Source organism: Pelophylax lessonae (genome assembly GCF_965119305.1).
Source record: "Pelophylax lessonae genome assembly, chromosome: 7".
NCBI lineage: Eukaryota > Metazoa > Chordata > Amphibia > Anura > Ranidae > Pelophylax > Pelophylax lessonae.
Window position 1 is genome coordinate 205,121,669 of NC_138774.1, and position 27,831 is coordinate 205,149,499.

The following is a 27,831-nucleotide window of genomic DNA, read 5'->3' on the forward strand; positions in this document are numbered from 1 at the left end:
CAGCAGCTTTTATTGCAAAGACACGGGACTGCCAAGAAAACAAAATGGCAAACCTCCTTATCCGCAGTGTCCTGGTCACTGGTTCTAACAGAGGAATTGGCCTCCAACTGGTAAAGACTTTTCTCAACAAACGGAATCCACCAGAACATGTCTTTGCAGCGTGTCGGAATCCAGAAACCACTCAGGAACTCAAGTCATTGACCTCCAAATACTCAAACCTTGTTACTATCCGGATGGATGTAACAGACAAAGCCAGCATTGAAGATGCTTATGGTGTGGTAAAGGAGACCCTGAAAGGACGTGGACTGAACTTGCTGATCAATAATGCTGGTATTGCTATCTATCACCCAGTGGATGAAACTACAGCAGAAGACATGATGAGAGTGTATGAAACTAATACAATAGGACCAATGCTGGTTACTCAAACATTCGCTCCCTTGCTGAAGAAAGCCGCGCAAGAAAATCCTAATGAAATTATGAGCTGCAGCAAGGCCGCTGTGATCCACATATCCAGTGGTTTAGGGTCTATAGAAAGAGTCTCACTTGAATTTTTTAAGGATCCTTTAATAGAATACCGCTGCAGCAAGGCAGCACTGAATATGCTAACGCGATGTCAGGCTGAGACCTATAAAAGCGATGGGATTATCGTTGTGACTTTCGCTCCTGGCTGGGTCCAAACCGACATGGGCGGTGCAAAGGCTTCGCTGAAGGTGCACGAGAGTGTGGATGGAATGCTGAAAGTGTTTGACACCCTGACGGAAAACCACAATGGAATGTTTCTGAACTGGGAAGGACTGACTATACCGTGGTGAGCACAATCATGAGAAATGTACAGGCAAGAAAGAGAACCTTGAATGCCTTCAAAACTACGCTTTTCTGGCTAGTGACTCTACACATACAGTATAGTGCGTTTGTCTTGCAAAGTGAAAGTGATTGTTGGTGACAACAGGACATGCCTGATCGATACACATTAATGTGATCCTAAATTAAAGTGGTCCTCAGCAAGTCTGGAGGCATCTTTGGGACTTTGAAGACTAGACTGTCCATATTAATAAAAAAATAAATTTAAAAAAAGGTTTCAGATCAACTAAATGCATCTTTCGATTCTTTTATTTATTTTTACTTTTTTTTGGAGCCACGCAGAAACTCTCTAAAGGTAAAGTCAGATGAGGACATCTTTAGAAAAGTTTGGGTGGGCTGAATTTTTGGGAGGTAATTTCTTTGTTTTGTTTCATTTTGTAGGTGTTGGTGAGTCCTGTTAGTGGTGGATAATGAAGGTTGACAGAAAGATGTAGTTTAAAGTCAAATGTTCATGTGCTCTATTAGTGTGCCTTCACGGCCAGCATATATCATTGAGAACCCATTAATACTATGGGGTCTATGTATAAAATATTTGCTGTGTGAATGTGTTTATCACCGCAGACCTTTACTGTAATTTTCTTAATACAGTATATTTATTTTGTAGGATGGTCATCGCCATCTAGTGGCAATATTGCAGTATTTTTTCTGTTTGAGGTACTTCAGGATAAAATACCATAGTTTGTGTGTACATTGCGCTGACAACCTTAGGAAATGTATAAAGAAAATTACTGTGAAGTTTCATGGTGCCTGTGAAAATGACTGACCTGTACATAGCAAATTTCTTACACATAGACCCCTATGTGTTGTGGTAAGGCACAGTAAACCACATGTTCACCTTGTGTTACCCCAATGCTTGATAATACACAGTGAGATGTAATTCATTTTTAATAGCACCCCAACGTACCTACTAGGGATGGGCTGTGTGTTCGAGTCGAACGTAAGTTTGACTCGAACATCAGCTGTTCGTGTATTCGCTGAACACATGAACAAATGGGGCACTCGGCCGATGAGTGCCCCATAATGCACTGCGCTGTTGCAGTGCATTGATTGCTGATGATTGGCCAAAGCATGTACCTGACGTGTTTGCTTTGGTCAATCACAGCACTATGTCCTGTCAGAGCCATGATTGGCCAAAGGCTGGGTGCCTTTAGCCAATCATGGCTCAGGGGCTAAGTCCACGCCCCACACTATATAAGGCTGCTGCTTATATGGCAGCCGTGTATAGTGTGTTATATTAGAGATTAGGCAGGTAGTTAGTATATAGTGAGTTGAGTTAGTTTAGTGCAGTCAGTGTAGTGTACTGGCTTACTCCAATTTTAAAATGTATAGATATGTTGTAGTCCTGGGTCCCCTCTCGGCGCTCCCCAAGTTTTGAGTCCCTGTCACTTATAGTTTGGGGCAATGCCATGCCAAGCTGACCAATATTTCCCATAGACGCCGATGATGTAAAGACTGGGAGCAGTGCCATGTCAAGCTGACCAAGATTTCCCATAGATGCCAATGAGCACTAAAAGCTGAAAATTGGTCTAGGCAGGAAGGGGGTGAAAGTGCCCTGTATTTAAGTCCTTAAGGGGAACCCTTTGACAGAATAAAAAAAAAAAACGGCATGCCCCCCCCCCCCCCCAAATCTATACCATGCCCTTTAGGTCTGGTATAGATTTTAAGTGGAACTCCACACCAAAATAAAAAAAAGAAACGGTGTGGGGTCCCCTCCAAAATCCATACCAGGCCCTTTGGGTCTGGTACAGATTGTAAGGGGAACTCCACAGGAAAATAAAAAACGTCAGGTGCATGTAATTTAAATTTTTTTTTCTAATTTTTACAGCAGGGCCCGTTCCTGCGCCCAGCAAGAGTAACTGTGAGGGGTTACAGTGTTCAGGCACAACTAGGGATGGGTGAACAGTTTGGGCCGAGCATAAGTTTGGCCTAAACACGCCCCCTCCAAGTACTCGCCTCACACCTGAACTTTCTTGGTACTTAGCGGGATGTTCACTCGCCGAGCACACAGGCAATAGGTTGTTACATCTTCCCTGCTGAGAGCTGGATTTAAAATAATAATTGTAAAAAGAAAATGTAAATGAAAAAAATGGGGTAAAAACAGCTTGGGGGACCCTTTGGGTCTTGCATGGTTTTTAGGGGAACAACTTTGGCAAAATAAAGATAAAAACGGCGTGCCCCCCCCCCTCCAAAACTATACTAGGCCCTTTGGGCCTGGTATAGATTTGAAGGGGAACTCCACGCCAAAATGTAAAAAAAAAACAGTGTGAGGTCCCCCCCAAAATCCATACCAGGCCCTTTGGGTCTGGTACAGATTTTAAGGGGAACTCCACGCCAATATTTAAAAAAAACGGCATGCGGTCCTCCCCAAAATCCATACCAGACCCTTATCCGAGCAGGCAGCCTGGCAGGCCAGAGAAGGGGGGGGGCGAGCGAGCCATACCAGGCCGCTTGCCCTCAACATGGGGAGGGTGCTTTGGGGTGCCCACATGAGGACAAGGGCCTCGTCCCAACAACCCTGGGCTGTGGTTGTGGGGGTCTCCTGGTGGGGGACTTATAGGAATCTGGAAGCCAGTTTTTTACAAGTCCTTTATTCAAAAATAAAAATAAAAAAATAGTGTCCATCCAAGTAAATCTGTCATCAATCACGACGCCTGCAGGACCCGCGATCGCTCCCCGCTGAGAGAGAGCAACAGTCGGCTGTTGTAAACACAGCAGACCGTTGGTCTCTCTGAAATGAACACAGGGAGCCTGTGATCCTCCTATTTAGGATCACAGGTCTCTGTGTTGATTCCACAAGTCCCTCCCGCATATAGTTAGAAAACGCCCCCCTAGGCTCACACTTAACCCTTTGATCACCCCTGAGTTAACCCCTTCCCTGCCAGTGTCATTACAGTACCAGTGCATATTTTTAGCACTGATTACCACAGTAATGTCACTGGTCCCCCCAAAAGTGTAAAAAATGTCAGGTGTCCGATCTGAATGTCGCAGTCCCACTAAAAATCGTAGATTGCCACCATTACTAGTAAACAAAATAAATAAATAAAAATGACATCAATCTTTCCCCTAGTTTGTAGACGCGATAACTTTTGTGCAAACCTGTCAAAATACGCTTATTGGGATTTTTTTACCAAAAATATGTAGCAGAATACAAATTGGCCTAAAAGGATGAAAAAGTTAGATTTTTAATTTTTTTTGGGGAATGTTATATAGCAGAAAGTGAAAAATATTGTTTTTGTTTTTTTTTTTTTTCAGAATTATCGTTCTTTTTTTGTTTACAGTGCAAAAAATAAAAATCACAAAGGTGATCAGATACCACCAAAAGAAAGCTATATTTGTGGGAAAAAAGGACATCAACTTTTTTGAGGTACAGCATCGCACGACCACGCAATTGTCAGTTAAAATAACGCAGTGCAGAATCACAAAAAATGGCTTGGTCATTAAGGGGGCAAAACCTTCCGGTCCAGAAGTGGTTAAATTGGCATCTATTACTAACATGAACTGTAGTATATTACGCTCACTTCCTGCCCAGCAGACATTTTGCTTAATCCTTTCTACAGTGAAGAAAGCATGAAAAGAGCTCCACTGTTTCTTAATACTGGCCTCCGAAATGTGCTAACCTGCTTTTGCTGTCCTCTCCTTGCTCCCGTGCCTCCAGGATAGGATATCCTCTGTGTGTTGTAGAGGGTCCCTCCAGCATCTGAGCCCCAGGCCCGAAGTCACCCCCCAGACTAGGGGGTGCCCTCAAGGGCCATCAACAGCTTCCTCAGCACTATCTTCCACCCAACTGTCCCTGCTGGCATGACTCATGAGTATTTATGAGGTGGCCTGCCTCCTGCCAGCCCATTTTGCTGGGGATTGGCTGGGGCCCTCATCAATACTCCATGCAGCTCCTCCTAGACTCCACCCTCTACTTCTGGAAGTTTCTCCAAGGTTCCAGAAAGCATGTAGAGTCACCAGAGATGCTGCTTGCTGAGTCTTCCAGCCTCCCTGAGTCACTCAGCCCTGACACAGATTCAAAACCTCTCAGCCAAGCCAAAATTTCCCTACACTAACAAACCTATTTACACTAGCACCTAGCTTGAGGGTGCTACACTATGATCAGGAACATATGGTTTCTGGCTACCGTATTTCTTGTTAGAAAGAAGAGGAAGATGTTTCCACATGTATTAATCAGTTACTCTTGTCACGGTCACGTTTAGTGTATCACACTACTATTCAGTACCTCCTTCTGCAGTGGACTCTATGAGGACAAGCCAGTTAGTAGGAGGCTTGCTACCTCGTCATCCTGTTGCACAGCTGCTCCAAAATGATGTTATCTAGCAGAGTTCTTTCTCTGTATGAGTTAATGAAGTTAGTGAAGAAACAGAAGCCTCACATTCTGTTTTGTACTCCTAAGAAAATGAAAAGTGTTCCAAAAGAGGATCCCCATTCTAACTCCCCGCAAAGAGACCATTCTGAAACTTACCGATTCAAATCTTCAGTTGCAAAACAAGTTGCTTCACAGAGAGGCAGGGATTGTTTTAGATGTGGTCCCACTGTCCATACTGCAAAACAGTGTCATGTGGACTCTGGAGGAGCAGTGCTAAATTTGGCATTCCCGTATGTAGCGTTACCTCTGTCGGGGCAGTTAGAAGATGACTGCACCCAAAGGTTACACTGACCTTGCAAGCCACCCGACACCTCTGACATTCTGGGTTCGAAAATGTTTCAAAGGTTAATGCAATACACAGACACCAAATTGTGGCATAGTAAACAAGTATTTCTTTACTTTAAGTTCCTTAGGCAGATAAGCACAAAAATATCTTAGACAAATATTATTCAGTGGCACTCTTACTTCTGAAAGATATGAAAAAGGTAAGTGTGACTTTTGGTGTCATACTGCTCCCTTAGAGTCCTGATGCCACATACTCAACAAGTTTGTGGCAATATTATAACAACAGGTCATAAGAAATAGTACACTAAGCTCTGAATGGGGTTCCCCTAATGTGTGTGGGGTTCCCCTTAATGTGTGCAGGGGACTTAATGCACAAAGTCCTTTAAATGGAGGGAGGAAGATGGAGTCCCTGTGCTGTAGTTGTCGGGTGTCCTCAGCTAGCTCAACCAGGGCCAAGAAGTGTTGCTGTGCAATGGTGACCAGCAACAAGCACAGCAAAGTAAAGGGTCTCCTTGTGTGACTTTATTGTAAAGAAATTAGATGAAGGTGTCTGCATGCAGTGTCTTTGTGAGGTGTACACAGGATAGGCGCCTGCCCATTCACCAATCCAGAAGAAACCAAGTCTCAAGGGAAAGGGACGTCCCGGAGCAGGATCCTGAAGAATCTGAAACCATTAGAAGACACCTGGCTACCTACCTGCCTGGCATCACTGGGATTCAGCTGTCTCTGTGACAATGAGAGTGACTCAGGATAGTCACTCTACCGACAGGACGCTGACAAAGATGGATTCGGGGCAGGCACACAGCTAACATGCTGCTTGCCACACAATTCTCACCATCTGCTCGCAGTTTCTGAGTTACTGCATCCCTACTTCACACTGCTGGCCGTAGTCCCAAGAGAGAGATTCCCCCCCCAGACCAGGCTATTTAGCTCCTCTCCCAGCATTCCCTCTCTCTTCCAGCCAGCTGGAGCTGTAACTTGTATTCTGTAGCAGTCTGGTTCCCATGTAAATACGAGCTCTTTGGACTACATATCCTACGATCCCCTGCTCACAGCTGTTGACACAATCCCATGCTGAGCACTAGGGGGAAACAAGCTCACGGCAGCCATTGTTACCGAATGTCCATGATAACACAGGTAAGTTAGTCAGCACCTGGCTACATGTACAGAAGTGAAGAGGCACATTTGGGTGTCTCAAGCCAAAGCCAAGAAGACCCCTCATAGGCTCTAAGTCAATATTTAAGACACTGTCAATGGCATATAACTAGTTACCCTTATTTATTGTTCATTCTACCAGAAGAATTTAAGCAGCATACCTCTTCAGTGTACTAGGAGAATGGAACTGTGGGGCTTGAACACTGAGTCATATCCTGTTGATGGAAGTTTGCAAGTAATAGTGACTGTCCCGGATTTAGAAAAACAGGGTTTTCTTCCTATGGAGATCATGGCTCTTATGTGTCCTAACACTGGTGATTCCCACACAGCTCCAGTGTTGTTGAGCACTAATTGTACAGAAGTTTCTTGAAGGAGGTAGGACCGTTTCTTCTGATCAAGTTGATATCCCATCTGAACAATAAGAGTTCTGTGATGTCCTCTCCATTAGCTATCGGCATAGACTGGTGCATCACATCGGTGAGCGCCCAATGGAAATTCTACCAGTGCGTGTCAGGGAAATGGCCGTAGGAGAACTGGCAACATTTCCAGTAATAGCAATGGACATTCCTGACTCAACTGACACAGCCCTCTGCTGGCCTGTCAGGGAAATGGCCTATAAAAGGTGGCCATAGGATCAGACTCATTGCTGGATTATCTCTCAGCTTCCTGTGTTCCTGTGCTTCCTGTTTCCTGTTGTGACTTTGGCTTGTTCCTGATTCCGTTTGATCTCCTGCTCCTGGTTTGAACCTTGGCTTCTCCCACTGACCTTGCTTCCGTTACCTACCGTGTATGACCCCGGCTTGCTTCAAGACCTCGGCTATTCTGGTTGTCTCCTGTGCATGACCTCGGCTTGTACCACGGTTACCACTGCCTGCTCCAGTCCCAGACCTCGGGCAGTACCTGTCTCCTCTACTAGAGACTATTCCTTGGCACAAGGTAGCCTGCCTGCTTAAGAGCCCTTGAAAGACTTATACCCTGCTTTGATTCCAGCCTGTTCCAGTTCGCTCTGATTGCTCCTGGTTCTACCTACCTGCCTGAAGCTGGTAACCCGTGCCACTTGGGGCGTCACACCCTCTGTACCATCTCCAGGGGTGTGCCGCACTGAGCCGCAAGGGGAGCCCTCTCAGCACCTCGGCCTTGGATCAGGTAACCCTGACAGTGGGAGAGAGAGTGCTGAGGGTAGCTTTCAGTATAGCCCCTGAGCTGCCTAGGGGTGGAAGCTACAGTATGTTCTACTCTGAAATTCGATTAGAGTGACCTGAAGTTGCCAGAGCTCTGGAACAAGAAACTGACACAACAATTGTCAGATTTGCTGGAAGTGTTCTCTACAGATGATATGGATGAAGGCTGTGTTAAGAGTGCTCAAGATACGAAGGCTACATTCACATTGGCTTTTTTTTTTTTTTTGCCTTTTTTTTTAAATGCAGGCTCTTCTTTTGTTTACAATCTGCTGTCAGTGGAATTCTTCAGGATGAGTCATGGCTGTTAGGGAAAGGGTGGGTGCCAACTCCTTAACAACCAGCTATTCACTGGTTGTTAAAGACGCCAGGCAGGTTCTAGCGTTAAAATACCACAAATTTTCACTACTAAAATACAGCATCACTTCAAGAAATAGCACATGCAGTATTTTAGTAGTATTTTTTAGTGAATTAGAAAAAAATAAAAAAATAAAACTCTTAGAGCTACAGTGCCTTGCGAAAGTATTCGGCCCCCTTGAACTTTGCAAGCTTTTGCCACATTTCAGGCTTCAAACATAAAGATAAAAAACTTAAATTTTTTGTGAAGAATCAACAACAAGTGGGACACAATCATGAAGTGGAATGAAATTTATTGGATATTTCAGACTTTGTTAACAAATAAAAAACTGAAAAATTGGGCATGCAAAATTATTCAGCCTCTTTACTTTCAGTGCAGCAAACTCTCTCCAGAAGTTCAGTGAGGATCTCTGAATGATCCAATGTTGACCTAAATGACTAATGATGATAAATAGAATACACCTGTGTGTAATCAAGTCTCTGTATAAATGCACCTGCACTGTGATCGTCTCAGAGGTCCGTTTAAAGCGCAGAGATAATCATGAAGAACAAGGAACACACCAGGCAGGTCCGAGATACTGTTGTGGAGAAGTTAAAAGCCGGATTTGGATACAAAAAGATTTCCCAAGCTTTAAACATCCCAAGAAACACTGTGCAAGCGATAATATTGCAATGGAAGGAGTATCAGACCACTGCAAATCTACGAAGACCTGGCCGTCCTTCTAAACTTTCAGCTCATACAAGGAGAAGACTGATCAGAGATGCAGCCAAGAGGCCCATGATCACTCTGGATGAACTGCAGAGATCTACAGCTGAGGTGGAAGACTCTGTCCATAGGACAACAATCAGTCGTATACTGCACAAATCTGGCCTTTATGGAAGAGTGGCAAGAAGAGAGCCATTTCTTAAAGATATCCATAAAAAGTGTCGTTTAAAGTTTGCCACAAGCCACCTGGGAGACACACCAAACATGTGGAAGAAGGGGCTCTGCTCAGATGAAACCAAAATCAAACTTTTTGGCAACAATGCAAAACATTATGTTTGGCGTAAAAGCAACACAGCTCATCACCCTGAATACACCATCCCCACTGTCAAACATGGTGGTGGCAGCATCATCGTTTGGGCCGGCTTTTCTTCCGCAGGGACAGGGAAGATGGTTAAAATTGATGGGAAGATGGATGGAGCCAAATACAGGACCATTCTGGAAGAAAACCCGATGGAGTCTGCAAAAAACCTGAGACTTGGATGGAGATTTGTCTTCCAACAAGACAATGATCCAAAACAGAAAGCAAAATCTACAATGGAATGGTTCACAAATAAACATATCCAGGTGTTAGAATGGCCAAGTCAAAGTCCAGACCTGAATCCAATTGAGAATCCGTGGAAAGAACTGAAAACTGTTGTTCACAAACGCTCTCCATCCAACCTCACTAAGCTCGAGCTGTTTTGCAAGGAGGAATGGGAAAAATGTCAGTCTCTCCTTGTGCAAAACTGATAGAGACATACCCCAAGTGACTTACAGCTGTAATCGCAGCAAAAGGTGGCGCTACAAAGTATTAACTTAAGGGGGCTAAATAATTTTGCACGCCCAATTTTTCAGTTTTTTATTTGTTAAAAAAGTTTGAAATATCCAATAAATTTCGTTCCACTTCATGATTGTGTCCCACTTGTTGTTGATTCTTCACAAAAAAATAGTTTTATATCTTTATGTTTTAAGCCTGAAATGTGGCAAAAGGTCGCAAAGTTCAAGGGGGCCGAATACTTTTGCAAAGCACTGTATTTTATTGCTGATCCTAAAATGCTAGAGACTGTTTGGTGAATTGAGCCCAGTGCGCTGCACTCAGTGCTTGGTACAGAACTCAGATACAGCTCGGCTCAATGCAGCGGGACATCTTTACTCCCATGCTTTCTCTCCTTTTGTGCATTTTATACATCAGAGCCAAGGAGGAGCCTTGGGGAAGTTTCACTTGGCTCTGACCCTTTATGTTTTAACAGGTGGGGAGAAATGGGCATCAAAGGATAGTGGGCAATAGTGGGACCTGGGGCACCCCACAGTTAATTTGGGACACATGTCCTGGTTGCCTAGCACTAGCATGCCTCTGCAAGGTGAATTAGTGGTCTCTGGGGCTCAGCCCGAAACCACAGGACACTGATTTTGTTGAAATTTGGGGACAGTTCCATGGAATCTGGGATGGTTGGTAAGTGTGAGCTTGGTCTCAACGAAGTTGAAAAATAGCAGACTTGCTGGCATGATCACCTTGGGGGAAATAAGGAAAAAAGTAAATAAAAAAAATACAGATGCTTCCATCACTCCTAAGAACTGGTAAGCTGCAATATATTTTTTAATTTTCGTTTTTGGGTTTAATACCTCTTTACCTTCTCTTCCAGCTTGATCAATTATGGTCTTTGATTTGCACTACTAAAAAATAATATAGCCTATTGAAATAAATCTCTTCGTCTCCTTTAAAGCTTTCAGATGCATTTTCTCTTATCATGACAATTGTTAATATTTTACTAAGAGTAAAGAGTATTTTACAAAGACTAAAGTTCCTCAGCAGCCTTTATTGCAAAGACACAGGACTGTTGTGAACAAAAATGGCAAACCTCATTATCCGCAGTGTCCTGGTCACTGGTTCTAACAGAGGAATTGGCCTCCAATTTGTAAAGACTTTTCTCAACAAACGGTATCCACCAGAACATGTCTTTGCAACGTGTCGGAATCCAGAAACCGCTCAGGAACTCAAGTTGTTAAGCTCCAAACACTCAAACCTTGTGATTGTCAAGATGGATGTAACCGACAAAGCCAGCATTGATGATGCCTATGGTGTAGTAAAGGAGACCCTGAAAGAACATGGACTGAACATGCTGATTAATAATGCTGGTATTGTCATCAAACACTCAGTGGATGAAACTACAGCAGAAGACATGATGAGAGTGTATACAACTAATACAATAGGACCAATGCTGGTTACTCAGGTGTTTGCTCCCTTGCTGAAGAAAGCTGCAGAAGAAAATCCTAATAAAGTAATGAGCTGCAGTAAGGCTGCTGTGATCCACATATCCAGTGATTTAGGGTCTATAGAAAAGGTCCCACTTAAATTGTATCCAGATGTTCTCATAGAGTACTGCTGCAGCAAGGCAGCACTGAATATGTTAACACGATGTCAGGCTGAGACCTACAAAAGCGATGGGACTATTGCGGTGACTTTTGCTCCTGGCTGGGTCCAAACCGACATGGGTGGTGCAAAGGCTCCATTGACGCTAGATGAGAGCGTGGGGGGGATGATGGAAGTGTTTGACACCCTGACAGAAAAACACAATGGAATGTTCCTGGACTATAAGGGACTGACTGTACCATGGTGAGCTTGAGGTGACTCCTGAGAAACAACATTGAGCATTTATCTTACAGCGATAGAAGCTACATACACTGTAAAATGTGCCTATTCGTGTCAATAGGAAATGTACAGTATGATCTGTACCGATTCATGTAATTCTGAATGTGGACCTCAGCAATTTCAGAGGCCTCTTTGTGGTGGTATTATATATTTTTTAAAAGCCTAAAACTGCAGCAGCTATAATCAAAAATAAACTCCAATAGGCTTTAAATAAGATAAATATGTGTTTTGTCACTTTTATGATGCTCTACACAGGAATTAAATGAAGGTAAGGAAATACCAAACCCAGATCTGGTTTTGGTGGGCTGACTATTTAGAGAACATTTTACTCAGTTTCTGTTTTTTTTGTAGGGTGGTCACTGGGAAATAATAGTTGGTGTTGGGATTTGTTGGTGGTAGATGCTGGTTGGTGATGGTTGTTGTTTTGTGGCGGTTGCTAGATGGTGGTAGGTACCAGATAAAGGTGCATGCTGGTTGCTGGTGGATGATAGAGGGTGAGGATGCTGGTTGGTGGTTGATGGTGAATTTTGTTGGATTACGGTTAGGGATAAGCACTGCTTTGTAATGGATGCTGGTTTTTGGTAGCTGGATTCTGTTTTGTAATGGATGTTGGTTGGTGGCAGATGCTGGTGTGTGATGGATGCTTGTTGGTGGTGAGTGATGGTTGGTGGCAGTTCTGGGTTTGTGTTGTACGCTGGTTGGTGATAGATTCTTGTAGGTGGTGGGTGTTGGTTTGTGGTGGTAGATGGTGATTTATGATAGGTGCTTGATGATGATAGTTTCGAATAGCCAAAAAATGTAGCGCTGTCCCCTTCAAAAACTAACATGTGAATAGTGGCAGAAACCCCCTATGTGAATGTGAATCACCAAAATGTGATGATTACACAAGAGTTTAGGAGAGTTTATGGGCATTAGGCTAGGTTCACGCTGTAGTGGGTGGTTGCGGGCATCGCAGGGAAATCGCATAGTGTAAAAGTACCATGCAAGTTTTGAAAAAAGTGCAGGCATCTTTTTTGCAGAAAACGCATGCACAGCAGCCCATTCGAATGAATGAGCTGCCATGCCTGTGCAAATTTTGGCCACAAACCTGCTTATATGTAAGCCTAGCCTTAACATGTAGGGCAGCGTACAGAGGTCAGTATTACGTAGAGCAGTGTACAGAGGTAAGTAGTCTGTAGGGCAGTGTACAGAGGTCAGCAGGATATAGAGCAGTGTCAAGAGGTCAGTAGTGCACAGGGCAGTGTACAGAGGTCAGAAGGATGTAGGGCAATGTACAGAGGTCAGTAGGATGTAGAGCAGTGTACAGAGGTCAGTAGGATGTAGAGCAGTGTACAGAGGTCAGTAGTAGGTAGAGCAGTGTACAGAGGTCAGAAGTATGTAGGGCAGTGTACAGAGGTCAGTAGTAGGTAGAGCAGTGTACAGAGGTCAGAAGTATGTAGGGCAGTGTACAGAGGTCAGTAGTAGGTAGAGCAGTGTACATAGGTCAGAAGTATGTAGGGCAGTGTACAGAGGTCAGAAGTATGTAGGGCAGTGTACAGAGGTCAGAAGTATGTAGGGCAGTGTACAGAGGTCAGTAGGATGTAGAGCAGTGTACAGAGGACAGTACTGTGCTGGGCAGTGTACAGAAGTCAGTTGGATGTAGGGCGTTTACACAGGTCAGTAGTGTGCAGGACAGTGTACAGAGGTCAGTGGGATGTAGGGCAGTGTACAGAGGTCAATAGTATGTAGGGCAGTATACACAGGTCAGTAGTGTGCTGGGCAGTGTACAGAGGTCAGCAGAATGTAGGGCAGTGTACAGAGGTCAGTAGGATGTAGGGCAGTGTACAGAGGTCAATAGTATGTAGGGCAGTATACACAGGTCAGTAGTGTGCTGGGCAGTGTACAGAGGTCAGCAGAATGTAGGGCAGTGTACAGAGGTCAGTAGGATGTAGGGCAGTGTACAGAGGTCAATAGTATGTAGGGCAGTATACACAGGTCAGTAGTGTGCAGGACAGTGTACAGAGGTCAGTGGGATGTAGGGCAGTGTACAGAGGTCAATAGTATGTAGGGCAGTATACACAGGTCAGTAGTGTGCTGGGCAGTGTACAGAGGTCAGCAGAATGTAGGGCAGTGTACAGAGGTCAGTAGGATGTAGGGCAGTGTACAGAGGTCAATAGTATGTAGGGCAGTATACACAGGTCAGTAGTGTGCTGGGCAGTGTACAGAGGTCAGCAGAATGTAGGGCAGTGTGCAGAGGTCTGTAGGATGCAGGGCAGTGTCCAGGAAAAAGTAGAGCAGAGGGCGTCACCAGGGTAGAGGACTGGGTGTCACAAGGGCAGAGGACAGGGGGTCAAGAGGGCACAAAATGGGGGAGTAAGCATGGCACAGTGTCACATACCTTGTGGCAGAGCCTGACGTGTAGAGCCCCAGCTCAAGTACCACTGAGGTTGCGACAGTGTCTGCGAGAGCGGCGGTGAGGTAAGAGTGCCTGTAAGATTTTCCGTTGGTCGCGGAGGTGCGTGGCAGGTGCATCACCAGAGTTTGGCTGGATAGCTGAAGGACGGATGGCAGCAAGGAACAGCAGACCCCAGGCAGCAGCTGCACTTATTTAGGCCATTTGGCACCAGTGTTAATGGCTAACACATGCATAGCCTTTGCCTTTGAGCTTCGGTCACGCTATGGCCAGCACATCCCTGACACACGGTAAATGGGTCAGGAGAGCACAGGGCACCATGCAGGGAGTGAAGACAAAGTACATTGAGGTCAGGAGGGCACAGTATGGTGGGTAGAAAGGCACACACCAAGGGGGGTCATGAGGGCACATACCTGTGGGGTTGGCAGGGCACAGTATGGGGGTCAGGAGGGTACATACCAGGGGGGTCGGTAGGGCACAGAATAGGGGGCAGGAGGACATATTATGGGATCTGGGAGGGCACAGTATGGGAATCAGGAGGGCACAGTATGGAAGTGGGGAGGACCCACACCGGGGAGGGGGGCCGGAAGGCACACACCGGGGGGGGGGGTCAGGAAGGCACAGTCTTTTTCTGGACGCACAATGTAATGTGGGAAGGACATAAGGAAGTCTGTGTAACCTAACTCTGTTATTTATTTCTCTTTAATGCGGTAGTATACTCCGCTATTTGACTTTTACCTACAGGTAAGCCTATAATAAGGCTTACCTGTAGGTACAATTAATATCTCCTAAACCTGCAATGGTTTAGGAGATATTCGCCCTGCATGCAGCCGCTGACTTCAGCGGCGCATGCGCTGCATACTAGCTCATTTTGCATTTGTCCTGCAGGGTTTTTTTTTTTTTTTTTTTTACTGAGTATACAGCCGCTTTAACTTTCTGTATTTGTCTCTGTCCATTGGCAACATTTTGTATTTTCATCTGTAACATCACTACTTTTTAAAGCTATACCAGCTACTTTATATTTTCTTATATTTGATTAACAGCAATCATTTCTTTCTGTGAAAACAAATTTGATCTTTATTTTTTTGTTTAATCAGAAAAAAAGTTTTATTTGAACACATTTAAACATACATTTTCCATAAACAATCACAAAAGAATGCAAAGTATTATACAAAAACAAATAGTCAATCAAAGCTTCAATTTCATAGACCGATGTACAAATGTCAGCTCACTGAAGGGAAAATACAACCCCACCTAGTGGCTGAAAACAAAAATGACAGTACCAAGAAAGCTCTATGTCACATTTCAAAGTCAGATAGTAGTAACCAACATTAACGTGTTACTAAACCCACAACAGTAAAATCAGTCTGTATATGCAGTAAAGCATGCTTATGGATGCCTGTGGAACCTAACGGGTTAATCCCTTGCATTGTGTATAAAGGCCTGTCTTCTTTGATCCTCCTCTTCTTTCACTGTCTCCAAAAAATAACCTGATACTGTATTTACAGAGCCAGGGGATGGGCTGCACATGCTCAGTTTGGTGTGTATTGCAAGAGAGTTTTTTTTTTCTTGGGAGAGTGCATGTGATCAGCACAGGGCCAATCAGCACTGGCCAGACATGTCCAGACAGAGGATCAGGGGAGAATGAAAACTCCTCCTACAAGCTTTACTAGGAACTAAAATAAGGCACAAGACTGCTATATACTACTGATGAGAAAAGGTATTTATGTTTGTTTACTAAAATAATTGGATCTCCATGTTCTGTGTATTGTGGGAGACCAGATATAGAGAATGCAGGTTATGGGTTTAGTAACACTTTAAGTAATCAAAGGCATTCTACCCCAATATCCTATCAATAATCAGGTCTACTGGATGCAATCCTGGTACATCAAGCTAACCCTCCCCCCCCCCCCCAAACCCTCTAAAATTTTGCAGGGCATCCTCAGTGCTGGTAAATATCTGGTTCATATCTTAAAGTAGTACCCATGTGGTCTAGCCATTCCTTAGAGAGGTTGTAAACCCACTTTAATTACTTTTACCTATAGGGGCTGTAAATATCTCCTAAACTTGCACCGTTTAGGAGATATTTACAGTGCATGCAGTCAATGACGTCATCAGTGCATGTGCTCTGAAGAAACGGCCGTCCGTGCTGTTTCTTCAGAGCCCTGTGCCATGACCGGTGGCTCCCGTGCGCATGCGCGGGAGTGACGTCACACGGCTCTGGCCAGTAATACAGCCGGAGTGCGCAGACCCGGAAGAAGATGGGTGAAGATGGATGCGCCCGGCAGCAGGGACAACGCTGGCTTCATGGCAGGTAAGTGTCACATAATGTGCTATTATGCGATGCGAAAAAAAAAGAAAAACGTTTTTCAAGAGTTTACTTCCTCTTTAAGGGATGGAGGAGAAGTTCTTTTCCAGTGGAGGAGGATAATTTTACGTACCTGAAGCAAGACCCTTAGTAAAGGCATCTAGTATAATATCATCAAAACTCCCCCAGCAGACAGCGCCTGGCGTCTGAAGGGATCTCTGCTTGGAGTACTCTGTAAACTGTTGCAAGAACAGATGCCCGGTATCTGTGTGTAACTTGGGACATCTCCACAGCATGGTGATGAGATCCCCATGGTCCCTTCTACACTTAGGACAAACTGGCTCTGAGAAAAGCCCCATTTTAAACAATTTTACTGGGGAATAATGGACTCACAATAAAAGGTATAATTGTGATAAACCCTGAGAAGTATTAACCACTTTAAGACCGGAAGATTTGGCTACTTAATGACCAGGCCCTATTTTGCGATTCGGCACTGCGTTACTTTAACAGACAATTGCGTGGTCGTGTGAGGATTTACCCAAATAAAGTTGACATCCTTTTTTTTCCCCACAAATAGAGCTTTCTTTTGGTGGTATTTGATCACCTGTGCGATGTTTTTTTTTTTTTTTTTTGCGCTATAAACAAAAAAAGAGCGACAATTTTGAAAAAAAAACAATATTTCTCACATTCTGCTATAGGACATTACCCAAGAAAAAAAATTTAAAAATCAAAATTTTTTAACATTTTAGGCCAATTTGTTTTCTGCTACATATGTTTGGTAAAAAAATTGCAATAAGCGTATTTTGATTGGTTTGCGCAAAAGTTTTTGTGTTTACTAACTATGGGAAAGATTTATGTAATTTTTTTTTTTTTTTTTACTAGTAATGGCGGCGATCTGCAATTTTTTGCGGGACAGCGACATTGCAGCGGACAGATCGGACCCCTAACTGACATTTTTTACCCTTTTGGGGGGACCAGTGACATTACTACAATAATCAGTGCTAAAAATATGCACTGTTACTGTGATAACGACACTGGCAGGGAAGGGGTTAATACTATTGGTGATCAAGGGGTTAAATGTGACCCTAGGAGAGTGATTCTAACTGTGGGGGGGGGGGGCTTTTGGGCTTGTGAGATGATCATAGAGACATGCGATCCTATATAGCAGGATCACATGGTCTCTGTGATCATCTGAGGGAGAAGGACAGGCAGCTGTGTTTACATCAGCCGTCCGTCCTTCTCTGTCAGCGGGGGGCAGATTGAGAGTGTCAGGCGGCCATCGCAGCTGCCTGACACACACACTGGGCCCCTGGCTGAGGAGCGGGGGCGGGAGCGTGCCGCCGGCGGCGCACGATCGCCCCCTAGAGTCTCCTGAGCGAGCGACGTAGTACTACGTCGGTTTGCCCAGGAGCGGCCGCCTGCCGCAGTAAATCTGCGGTGGGCGGTCGTTAAGTGGTTAAGAGAGCTAGCTTGCACTGCTTTCAGCACATTTTCCCACTGTTCTTCAGACAAGGCTTCAACAGATCCATGGCCTTACAGGGGTAGGCCTCCAAATAGATATTCAGTGTGGATGCATAACATTTGGAAATAGGGCCCTTTTTTATTTCACTGTGCTGCAACAGCCCAGAAATAGGTGTTGGGGGAAAGAATATAGTCAGAGGGCAAATGTTGTGCTTGCACCGTGTGGGACAACTGCAAATAATGGCAATACATTGATTGTAGTAAACCGTACAGAGTCTGCACCAAATAAAAGGATAATCATTTACCAGCTCTAAAAATATGCTGCATGTGCGTGATACCATATGCATTGCACACCACTTAGGAACATAGGTAAGTTTTGCCAGCTCCGGGTACATGGTAATATTCCAAATAGGACTACATTTTGAAAACCCAGTCACTCCTTGTAGCTGTTTGGCTTTACCCCAGAAGATCTTTATTTTTAGCACAGTCGTTATCATTTAAAATTAACTTTATGATAAGAGTGGCATCAGGATTGCCTAGGCTCTGATATAGACAAAAGGCGGGTTCCATCTATTATATACATCAGCAAGTGAATAAGTGAGGTAGTAAAATTGCCAAAACAGTTACAATGCACAACTGCACCAGGCTCTGTGTGTAGCAGTTTTAGTAAATCTTCCCTTGTGTGTCATATCAGCACACTGTATTTACTAGTTAACTTCCTTTAACCACTTGCCGACCGCCCGCCGGATATATACTGCGGCAGGCTGGCTCGGCTGTGCGAATCGCCGTACCTGTACAGCGATCCGCAGGAGCACTCCTGGGGGCGAGCACGCGTCGCCGCCAGCGCGCTTTCGCCCCCACTAGGCAGTGGGGGTGCCGATCCACAGGACCGGCGGCGCCAATTGCCGCCAGCCATCCGCGATCACTCCCCGCTGAGAGAGGACAGTCAGCTGTTGTAAACACAGATGACCGTTGTTCTCTCTGAAATGATTACCGAGCACCTCTGATCCTTCCATATAGGATTACAGGTCTCTATGATCATTTCACAAGTGCCTCCCCCCACAGTTAGAAAACACTCCCCTAGGGTCACAATTAACCCTTTGATCCCCCCTAGGTTAACCCCTTCCCTGCCAGTATCATTATTACAGTAACAGTGCATATTTTTAGCACTGATTACTGTAGTACCGTCACTAGTCCCCCCTAAAGTGTCAGAAATGTCAGTTAGGGGTCCGATCTGTCCGCCGCAATGTCGCAGCCCCGCAAAAAATTGCAGATCTCCACCATTACTAATAAAAATAAATAAAATAATAAAAATGGCATAAATCTTTCCCCTAGTTTGTAGACACAATAACTTTTGCGCAAACCATTCAAAATACGCCTATTGGGATTTTTCTTTTTACCAAAAATATGTAGCAGAATAGAAATTAGCCTAAAAGGATGAAAAAAATTGATTTTTGCATTTTTTTTTTTTTTTTTTTTGGAATGTTATATTGCAAAAAGTGAAAAATATTGTTTTTTTTTTCAGAATTGTCGCTCTTTTTTTGTTTATAGCACAAAAAATAAAAATTGCACAGGTGATCAAATACCACAAAATAAAGCTCTATTTGTGGGGGAAAAAAAGGACATACCGTATTTTTCGCCGTATAAGACGCACTTTTTCTTCCCCAAAACTGGGGCGGAAAAGTTGGTGCGTCTTATACGGCAAATACACATTTTGTCTGCTGACATCACAATTGGGGCGGTGCCGGTGCGTGCGTCAGTCACGCACCGTCACCGCCCGATCTCCTTCCCGCCGGACCGAGAGAGCCGCCGTCAAAGAAGACAGAAGAGGACGAGAGGAGCAGCGCCGTGGACGGTTCCCGGAATCCCGCCGCCGTCGGAAAAAGAGGACGAGAGGAGCAGCACCGTGGGCGTCTTGCAGGCAGCCCAGGAGAGCAGGTAAGTGATTGAAGCTGACCTGTGCCATGCCTGTACCATCACCTGTGCCATGCCTAAACCACCACCTGTGCCATGCCTAAACCACCACCTGTGCCATGCCTAAAACATCACCTGTGCCATGCCTAAACCACCATCTGTGCCATGCCTAAACCACCACTTGTGCCATGCCTATACCCTCACCTGTGCCATGCCTATACCCTCACCTGTGCCATGCCTATACCATCACCTGTGCCATGCCTATACCCTCACCTGTGCCATGCCTGTACCATCACCTGTGCCATGCCTATACCCTCACCTGTGCCATGCCTGTACCATGCCTATACCATCACCTGTGCCATGCCTATACCATCACCTGTGCCATGCCTATCCCCTCACCTGTTGATATAAAATATTTCACTGCAGTATTTGGTTCAGAATCTTTTTTTTCTAGATTTTCCTCCTTTAAAATTGGGTGCGTCTTATATGCCGGTGCGTCTTATACGGCGAAAAATACGGTACCGTACATTTTATTTAGGTACAGCGTCACACGACCGCGCAATTGTCCATTAAAGTAACGAATGCCAAATCGCAAAAAATGGCCTGATCATTAAGAGGGTAAAACCTTCCGGTCCAGAACTGGTTAAATATTATTGCAGCTTGATGAAATAGGGCAGGAGGCATTGACTGATATATCAGTCATTTTAGCTTAGTAAGATGAATATTTTAGTAAAATATTAACAAATGTTCAGATAAGCAGAACACACGTAAAGGAACTCTAAGAGTAGAGAGTACTTTAGAAAGACTATAAAGTTCTTCAGCAGCTTTTATAGCAAAGACACGGGACTGCCAAGAAAACGAAATGGCAAACCTCCTTATCCGCAGTGTCCTGGTCACTGGTTCTAACAGGGGAATTGGCCTCCAACTTGTAAAGACTTTTCTCAACAAACGGAATCCACCAGAACATGTCTTTGCAGCGTGTCGGAATCCAGAAACCGCTCAGGAACTCAAGTCATTGACCTCCAAATACTCAAACCTTGTTACTATCCGGATGGATGTAACAGACAAAGCCAGCATTGAAGATGCTTATGGTGTGGTAAAGGAGACCCTGAAAGGACATGGACTGAACTTGCTGATCAATAATGCTGGTATTGCTATCTATCACCCAGTGGATGAAACTACAGCAGAAGACATGATGAGACTGTATGTAACTAATACAATAGGACCAATGCTGGTTACTCAGGCATTTGCTCCCTTGCTGAAGAAAGCCGCGCAAGAAAATCCTAATGAAATTATGAGCTGCAGCAAGGCTGCTGTGATCCACATATCCAGTGGTTTAGGGTCTATAGAAGGAGTCTCACTTGAAATTAGTAAGAATCCTTTAATAGAATACCGCTGCAGCAAGGCAGCACTGAATATGTTAACGCGATGTCAGGCTGAGACCTACAAAAGCGATGGGATTATCGCCGTGACTTTCGCTCCTGGCTGGGTCCAAACCGACATGGGCGGTGCAAAGGCTTCGCTGAAGGTGCACGAGAGTGTGGATGGAATGATGAAAGTGTTTGACACCCTGACGGAAAACCACAATGGAATGTTTCTGAACTGGGAAGGACTGACCATACCGTGGTGAGCACAATCATGAGAAATGTACAGGCAAGAAAGAGAACCTTGAATGCCTTCAAAACTACGCTTTTCTGGCTAGTGACTGCACATACAGTATAGTGCGTTTGTCTTGCAAAGTGAAAGTGATTGTTGGTGTCAACAGGACATGCCTGATCGATACACATTAATGTGATCCTAAATTAAAGTGGACCTCAGCAAGTCTGGAGGCATCTTTGGGGTGTGTGCATATTTTTCAAAAAGCTAAAGACTGGTGGTCCATATTTTATGAAGAAAATAAATCACATCATTTCAGATCAACTAAATGCATCTTTCCATTCTTTTATTTTTTAGGAGCCACGCAGGAAGGTAAAGTCAGAAAAATACTTCTTTAGAATGGGTAGGCCTTAGATAAAGTTTGGGTAGGCTGAATTTTTGGGGTGTTACTTTGTTTGGATTTGTTTCTTTTTTGTGGGTAGCTAGGTGTTAATAAGTGCTGGTTGGTGATGGATGAAGGTTGACAAATAGGTGTAGTTTAATGTTTATTATACGCAGATATTGGACTTCTAGTGTCACTCCCAGTATTAACCACTTTAAGACCGGAAGGATTTGCCCCCTTCCCGACCAGGCCCTATTTTGCGATTCGGCACTGCGTTACTTTAACGGACAATTGCACGGTATTGGGACGCTGTACTCAAATAAAATTGATATCCTCTTTTCCCCACAAATAGAGCTTTCTTTTGGTGGTATTTTATCACCTGTGCGATTTTTTGCGCTATAAACAAAAAAAAAAAAAAGCGTCGATTTTGAAAAAAATAATAATAATATTGTTCACATTCTGCTATATGACCTTCTCAAAAAAAAAAAAATGAAAAATCAAAATTTTATATCATTTTAGGCCAATTTGTTTTCTATTTTTTGTTTTTTTTTTTCTTTCCTATTTTTGGTTAAAAAAAAAATCGCAATAAGCGTATTTTGATTGGTTTGCGCATAAGTTATCGCGTCTACTAACTACGGGAAAGATTTATGTCATTTTTATTCATTTTGTTTTTACTAGTAACGGCGGCGATCTGCAATTTTTTGCGGGACTGTGACATTGCGGCGGACAGATCGGATCCCTGACATTTCTGACACTTTTGGGGAGACCAGTGACATTACTACAGTAATCAGTGCTAAAAATATGCACTGTTACTGTAAAAATGACACTGGCAGGGAAGGGGTTAACACTGTGGGTGATCAAGGGGTTAAATGTGAGCCTAGGGGAGTGATTCTAACTGTGGGGGGGGGCGTGGCTTCTGAAATGATCTGGGGGGCGTGGCTTCTGAAATGACCATAGAGACATGTGATCCTATATAGAAAGATCACAGGAGTTCTGTGATCATTCCAGGGAGAAGGACGGTCAGCTGTGTTTACAACAGCCGACCGTTCTTCTCTCTCAACGGGGAGCGATCGCGGGTGTCAGGTGGCAATCGGAACCTGTGCATCGACTTTCCCGCTGCCGAGTGGGGGCGGGAGCCCCCTAGCTTCCCATGCGCTACCAACGTCTACGTCGGTTTGCGCAGGAGAGCCACCCTGCTGCAGTAAAAAGGCGATGGGTAGTCGGGAAGTGGTTAAAGAATGGGTAAAAGGAAACAATTCCGCGCTAGGATATATAGGAAAAGTGTATAAAAATAAAAAGAAGAAGAACTTGGCTGCAGCCTACCACCTATATATAATCCAAAAAGGATATATGGTATATTATGAGGATGTAAGGGTGGTGAGTGGCGCTGCCAGAAAATGTCTACTACGTGAGTAAATAAGTGAATGGGGAAATCCAAGGGTGTCTCAATATAAGGTCATGGTAAAGTATAAAGCAAAATGTTTTAAACAATAAGCCACATGTAAAGGGCTGGTGAGTGACCCAAAGATGAAAAGTAATGAACTATAAATAGATAAACTATATGAATAGCAATGATCAATGCAATAGATGAAAGGATTCACTATGGAATGATAATACAATAAATAAGACGTAATGAAAAATTCTTAATCAATAAATAACACGTATAAGGTGATGATAGTGAAAAGTGAATCAATGGTGAGAAATATTAAAAAAGAACATAAAGTAAAAAATGTATTATTCTTTTTAATATTTCTCACCATTGACTCACTTTTCACTATCATCACCTTATACGTATTATTTATTGATTAACCACTTAAGCCCCGGAGGATTTGGCTGCTCAAAGACCAGGCCCTATTTTGCGATTCGGCACTGCGTGACTTTAACGGACAATTGCGCGGTCGTGCAACGCTGTACCCAAATTAAATTGACGTCTTTTTTTCCCCCACAAACAGAGCTTTCTTTTGGTGGTATTTGATCACCTGTGCGATTTTTATTTTTTGCGCTATAAACAAAAAAAGAGCAACAATTTTGAAAAAATAACAATATTTTTCAAATTTTTTTATATGAAATTCTCAAAAAAAAGTAAAAATCAAAATTTTTTAACATTTTAGACCAATTTATTTTCTGCTACATATTTTTGGTAAAAAAAAAATCGCAATAAGCGTATTTTGATTGGTTTGCGCAAAAGTTATTGCGTTTACTAACTACGGGAAAGATTTATGCCATTTTTATTTTTTATTTTTTAACTAGTAATGGTGGCGATCTGCAATTTTTTTTTTTACAGGACTGCGACATTGTGGCGGACAGATCGGACCCCCTGACTGACATTTTTGACACTCTTGGGAGTACCAGTGACATTACTAAAGTAATCAGTGCTATAAATATGCACTGTTACTGTAAAAATGACACTGGTAGGGAAGGGGTTAAATTTACTGGTGATCAAGGGGTTAAGTGTGTCCCTAGGGGGCGTGATTCTAACTGTCAGGGGGCGTGGCTTGTGATGGCTACATAGCAGGATTGCGTAGCCTCTGTAATTCAGTGAGAAAAAAAAAGCAGTCTGGCAAGGTTTATCAACAACATTGCTCAGCTGTGAATACAGAAAGATACAATGATACATTGGGGTTTATTTACTAAAGGCAAATCCACTGTGCCGCTACAAGTGTACTTGGAAGTGCAGTCGCTATAGATCTGAGAGGGACATGCAAGGAAAATAAAAAACAGCTTTTTTGCTTGCAAATGGTTGAATGATAAAAATCAGCAGAGCTTCCCCCTCATTTCAGATCTTCCCCTCAGATCTACAGCAACTGCACTTTCAAGCAGTAAATCAACCTCATTGTTTTATTTTGTATCTTTCTCTTTATTAATCTACAGATCAAAGGGAAGAACTTAGATGTGCAGATCAAGTCAGTTAAAGCAATCTGACAAGTAAAAAAACAGCTTGTTTTTTTTTTTTTTTTTTAAATTAAATCTTCCTCTGTGGAACCCCTTATTAACCCTTAGTTTACTCTAATCGGCCCTAAATAATTATTTTTTTCTCCTTTTCCATTCAATTATAATTTTCCTGGGAATTTTTTTTCTATTTTATTAACAAATATTTAAACTTTTTTTTTTATTTTTGTTTGCTTGTTCATAAATTTACATATACATTTATTTCCCCGTATAGCACTAACAAAAGTGCAAAATTGAAAAAAAAAAATCTACTTTATTAATTTTTAAATAACTTTGCAATGCTTTTTACCAGAATAATATTTAAGTGTTGTTTTAAACAGGACAAATTACAGAAACAAGTGCACACTTCTTATGTGCAGTAACACTATTTATTTTTAACTACTTGCCTACAGTGCACTTAAACCCCCTTCCTATCCAGGCCAATTTTCAGCTTTCAGCGCTCTCACACTTTGAATGACAATTGCGCGGTCATGCTACACTGTACCCATATGACATTTTTATCATTTTTTTCACACAAATAGAGCTTTCTTTTGGTGGTATTTAATCATCTCTGGGTTTTTAATTTTTTACAAAAAAAAAGAAAAGACAGATAATTTTGAAAACAAAAAAGTTTTTCTTATTTTCTTTGAGTAAATTTTGAAAATAAATTTTTCTCCTTCACTGATGTGCGCTGATGAGGCGGCACTGATGGGCACTGATAGGCTGCACTGATGGGCACTGATGAGGTGACACTTATGGGCACTGATGAGGTGGCACTTATGGGCACTGATGAGGAGGTACTAATATGCCGCACTGATGAGCACTGATAGGCGGCACTGATAGGCGGCACTGATAGGCGGCACTGATGAGCACTGATAGGCGGCACTGATGAGCAATGATAGGCGGCACTGATGAGCAATGAGAGGTGGCACTGCTGGGCACTGAGAGGCGGCACTGACGGGCGGCACTGATGAGCACTGATAGGCGGCACTGATGGGCACTGGTGGATGGCACTGATGGACACTGACGGGTGGCACTGATGAGCACTGATGGGCAGCACCATCAGTGCCCACACTCAGTGCCCATAGTGCTGCCAGTCAGTGCTCATCAGTGCCTAGATGAGCAGGCACTGATGGGCACTGACTGACAGCACTATGGGCACTGATTGTGGGCATTGATGAGGGGCACTGATGGCGGGCACTGTGTGTATGTTTTTTTTACCTCTAGTAATCAGGGCACTGGTGATCAGTGCCCTGATTACATTTGTTCTGTGTCCCCGGCGCTGGGCAGCTCTCCCTCCTTCCTCACACTGCAGGCTCCGTTTGAGGAAGGAGCGCTGGCGATGAGTGATGATATAATATGTTTACATATGAGATCATCTCTCATTGGACGGTCCGATCACGTGGTGAATGGCCGCTGTGATTGGCCATTCACCACGATCTGTGATCGGCTGTGTCCAAGGGACACGGCAGAAACAGATTTTCCTTGATGCGCGCTCGCGGGAGCGCGCGGGGAGTCTGTTACTGGGAGGCCGTATAAAGACGGCCTCCCGAAAATGTGAGTCCGCGCTGCAGCCGTATATAGGCTGTAGCGCGGATGGGATGTAGTTAAACTAACTCAGTTCAAAAAAAAGAAAAAGTGCCCTTTGTCTAGTTTTAGTACGTTTTATTGTCTAAGGATCGTGTGGAAAAAAAAAAAACGTTGCAGGACAATATTAAGGAAAATAAAGCCTTGTTTGTTCTTGCAGATTCCTACCTTTTGGTATTCTGAAGAAATTCCCGTGTGTGTTTGTCTGTGCCCATGTGGGAAAGTGAGTCTAATGTGAGTAGTTTCATAAAAATCAATCAGCTGTGCACCTGCAGGGCTCTAATGAGGAAAGCTGTTAGGCCTGGATCCCTTTAGGCTGGCCATACACTTTTACAATTTTAAGGCTTTCCTTTAGATTTACCAAAATCATATAATATGAGGTCAAACCTAAACACTTTCAATGTGTATGCAATCAGGCAGGCCCTTGCACTACATAGTTGAAAGAAAATCTAAAGGAAATTGAATAAGAAAATGGTATAATGTATAGCCAGCTTTAGATGTGATTTCCTATTGGGAGAATCTCACCAAAAAATTACATTTTTTTGCAGGGGATGTCTGAAATCTGTCTTTTATTCTTAGGCAGGCTTTTGGGAAAATCGGTGAGCCAATCACACAAGCAGGAAATGTTTCTTTCTAGGGCGTGGTCAGTATACATTCTGTGTACAGAACACCTCCAGGTAGCCATATTGCATTGCATTTTCAGAAAATGGCAACAGCTGCAGATTGAACAGGAAAAGTAATTTTTAACCACTAATGTAGATTTAATGCGGCACTCAGCCGCTTACAAGCAAAGCGACGTAGACCTTCGTCACTCGTCCACAAGACTGTAGGGGGCGAGCGTGCCACCGGCGGCGCGCTCCCGTCCCCGCTCGTTCCCTGGGGAGCCAGCGCGTGTGACCGGCGGCTCCTGCAGAAGAGGGAGAAAGACAGACGGCTGAGGTAAACACAGCCGTCTGTCATTCTCCCTGATGTAAGTGCAGAGACTATACGATCCTGTTATGTAGGATCGTATGTCTCTGTGATTACATCACTAGCCATGCCCCCTGACAGTTAGAATCACGCCCCTGGGGACACACAATTTACCCCTTGATCACTAATAAAGTTAACCCCTTCCCTGCCAGTGCCATTTTTACAGTAACAGTGCATATTTATAGCACTGATTTCTGTAGTAATGTCACTGGTCCTCCCAAAAGTGTCAAAAATGTCAGTCAGAGGTTCGATCTGACCACCGCAATGTTGCAGTCCCGTAAAAAAAAAATCGCAGATCGCCGCCATTACTAGTTAAAAAAAAAAAAACAATAAAAATGACATATATCTTTCCCGTAGTTAGTAAACGCAATATTTTTTGCGCAAACTAATCAAAATACGCTTATTACGTTTTTTTGGGGTTTTTTTTACAAAAAATATGTAGTAGAAAACAAATTGGCCTAACATGTTAAAAAATGTTGATTTTTTCTTTTTTGGTTTTGAGAATTTCATATAAAAAATTAGAAAAATATTGTTATTTTTTCAAAATTGTCGCTATTTTTTTGTTTAGAGCGCAAAAAATAAAAATCGCACAAGTGATCAAATACCACCAAAAGAATTGCACAACCGCGCAATTGTCCATTAAAGTCACGCAGTGCCGAATCGCAAAATAGGGCCTGGTCATTGAGCAGCCAGA

The 27,831-nt window shown here is 43.5% G+C and overlaps 3 protein-coding genes across 3 annotated transcripts; all 3 read left to right on the top strand.

The window, feature by feature from the left end:
* Positions 1–854, top strand: LOC309560388 (C-signal-like). Its single transcript, XM_082264024.1, has one exon. The coding sequence runs from the start codon at positions 45–47 to the stop codon at positions 810–812; it is 768 nt and encodes a 255-aa protein (XP_082120150.1). The 5' UTR covers positions 1–44; the 3' UTR covers positions 813–854.
* Positions 855–10,750: 9,896 nt separating this feature from the next.
* LOC309560704 (C-signal-like) lies at positions 10,751–11,784 on the top strand. Its single transcript, XM_082264330.1, has one exon. It carries the CDS (start codon positions 10,801–10,803, stop codon positions 11,566–11,568), a length of 768 nt encoding a protein of 255 aa, XP_082120456.1. The 5' UTR covers positions 10,751–10,800; the 3' UTR covers positions 11,569–11,784.
* Positions 11,785–20,524: 8,740 nt separating this feature from the next.
* Positions 20,525–21,347, top strand: LOC309560878 (C-signal-like). The gene has a single exon (XM_082264564.1). The coding sequence runs from the start codon at positions 20,538–20,540 to the stop codon at positions 21,303–21,305; it is 768 nt and encodes a 255-aa protein (XP_082120690.1). The 5' UTR covers positions 20,525–20,537; the 3' UTR covers positions 21,306–21,347.
* Positions 21,348–27,831: the final 6,484 nt, after the last annotated feature.

Bases quoted from the DNA above. Each gene is read 5' to 3' on its own strand.
- LOC309560388 (XM_082264024.1), top strand. From the start codon at position 45: ATGGCAAACCTCCTTATCCGCAGTGTCCTGGTCACTGGTTCTAACAGA.
- LOC309560704 (XM_082264330.1), top strand. From the start codon at position 10,801: ATGGCAAACCTCATTATCCGCAGTGTCCTGGTCACTGGTTCTAACAGA.
- LOC309560878 (XM_082264564.1), top strand. From the start codon at position 20,538: ATGGCAAACCTCCTTATCCGCAGTGTCCTGGTCACTGGTTCTAACAGG.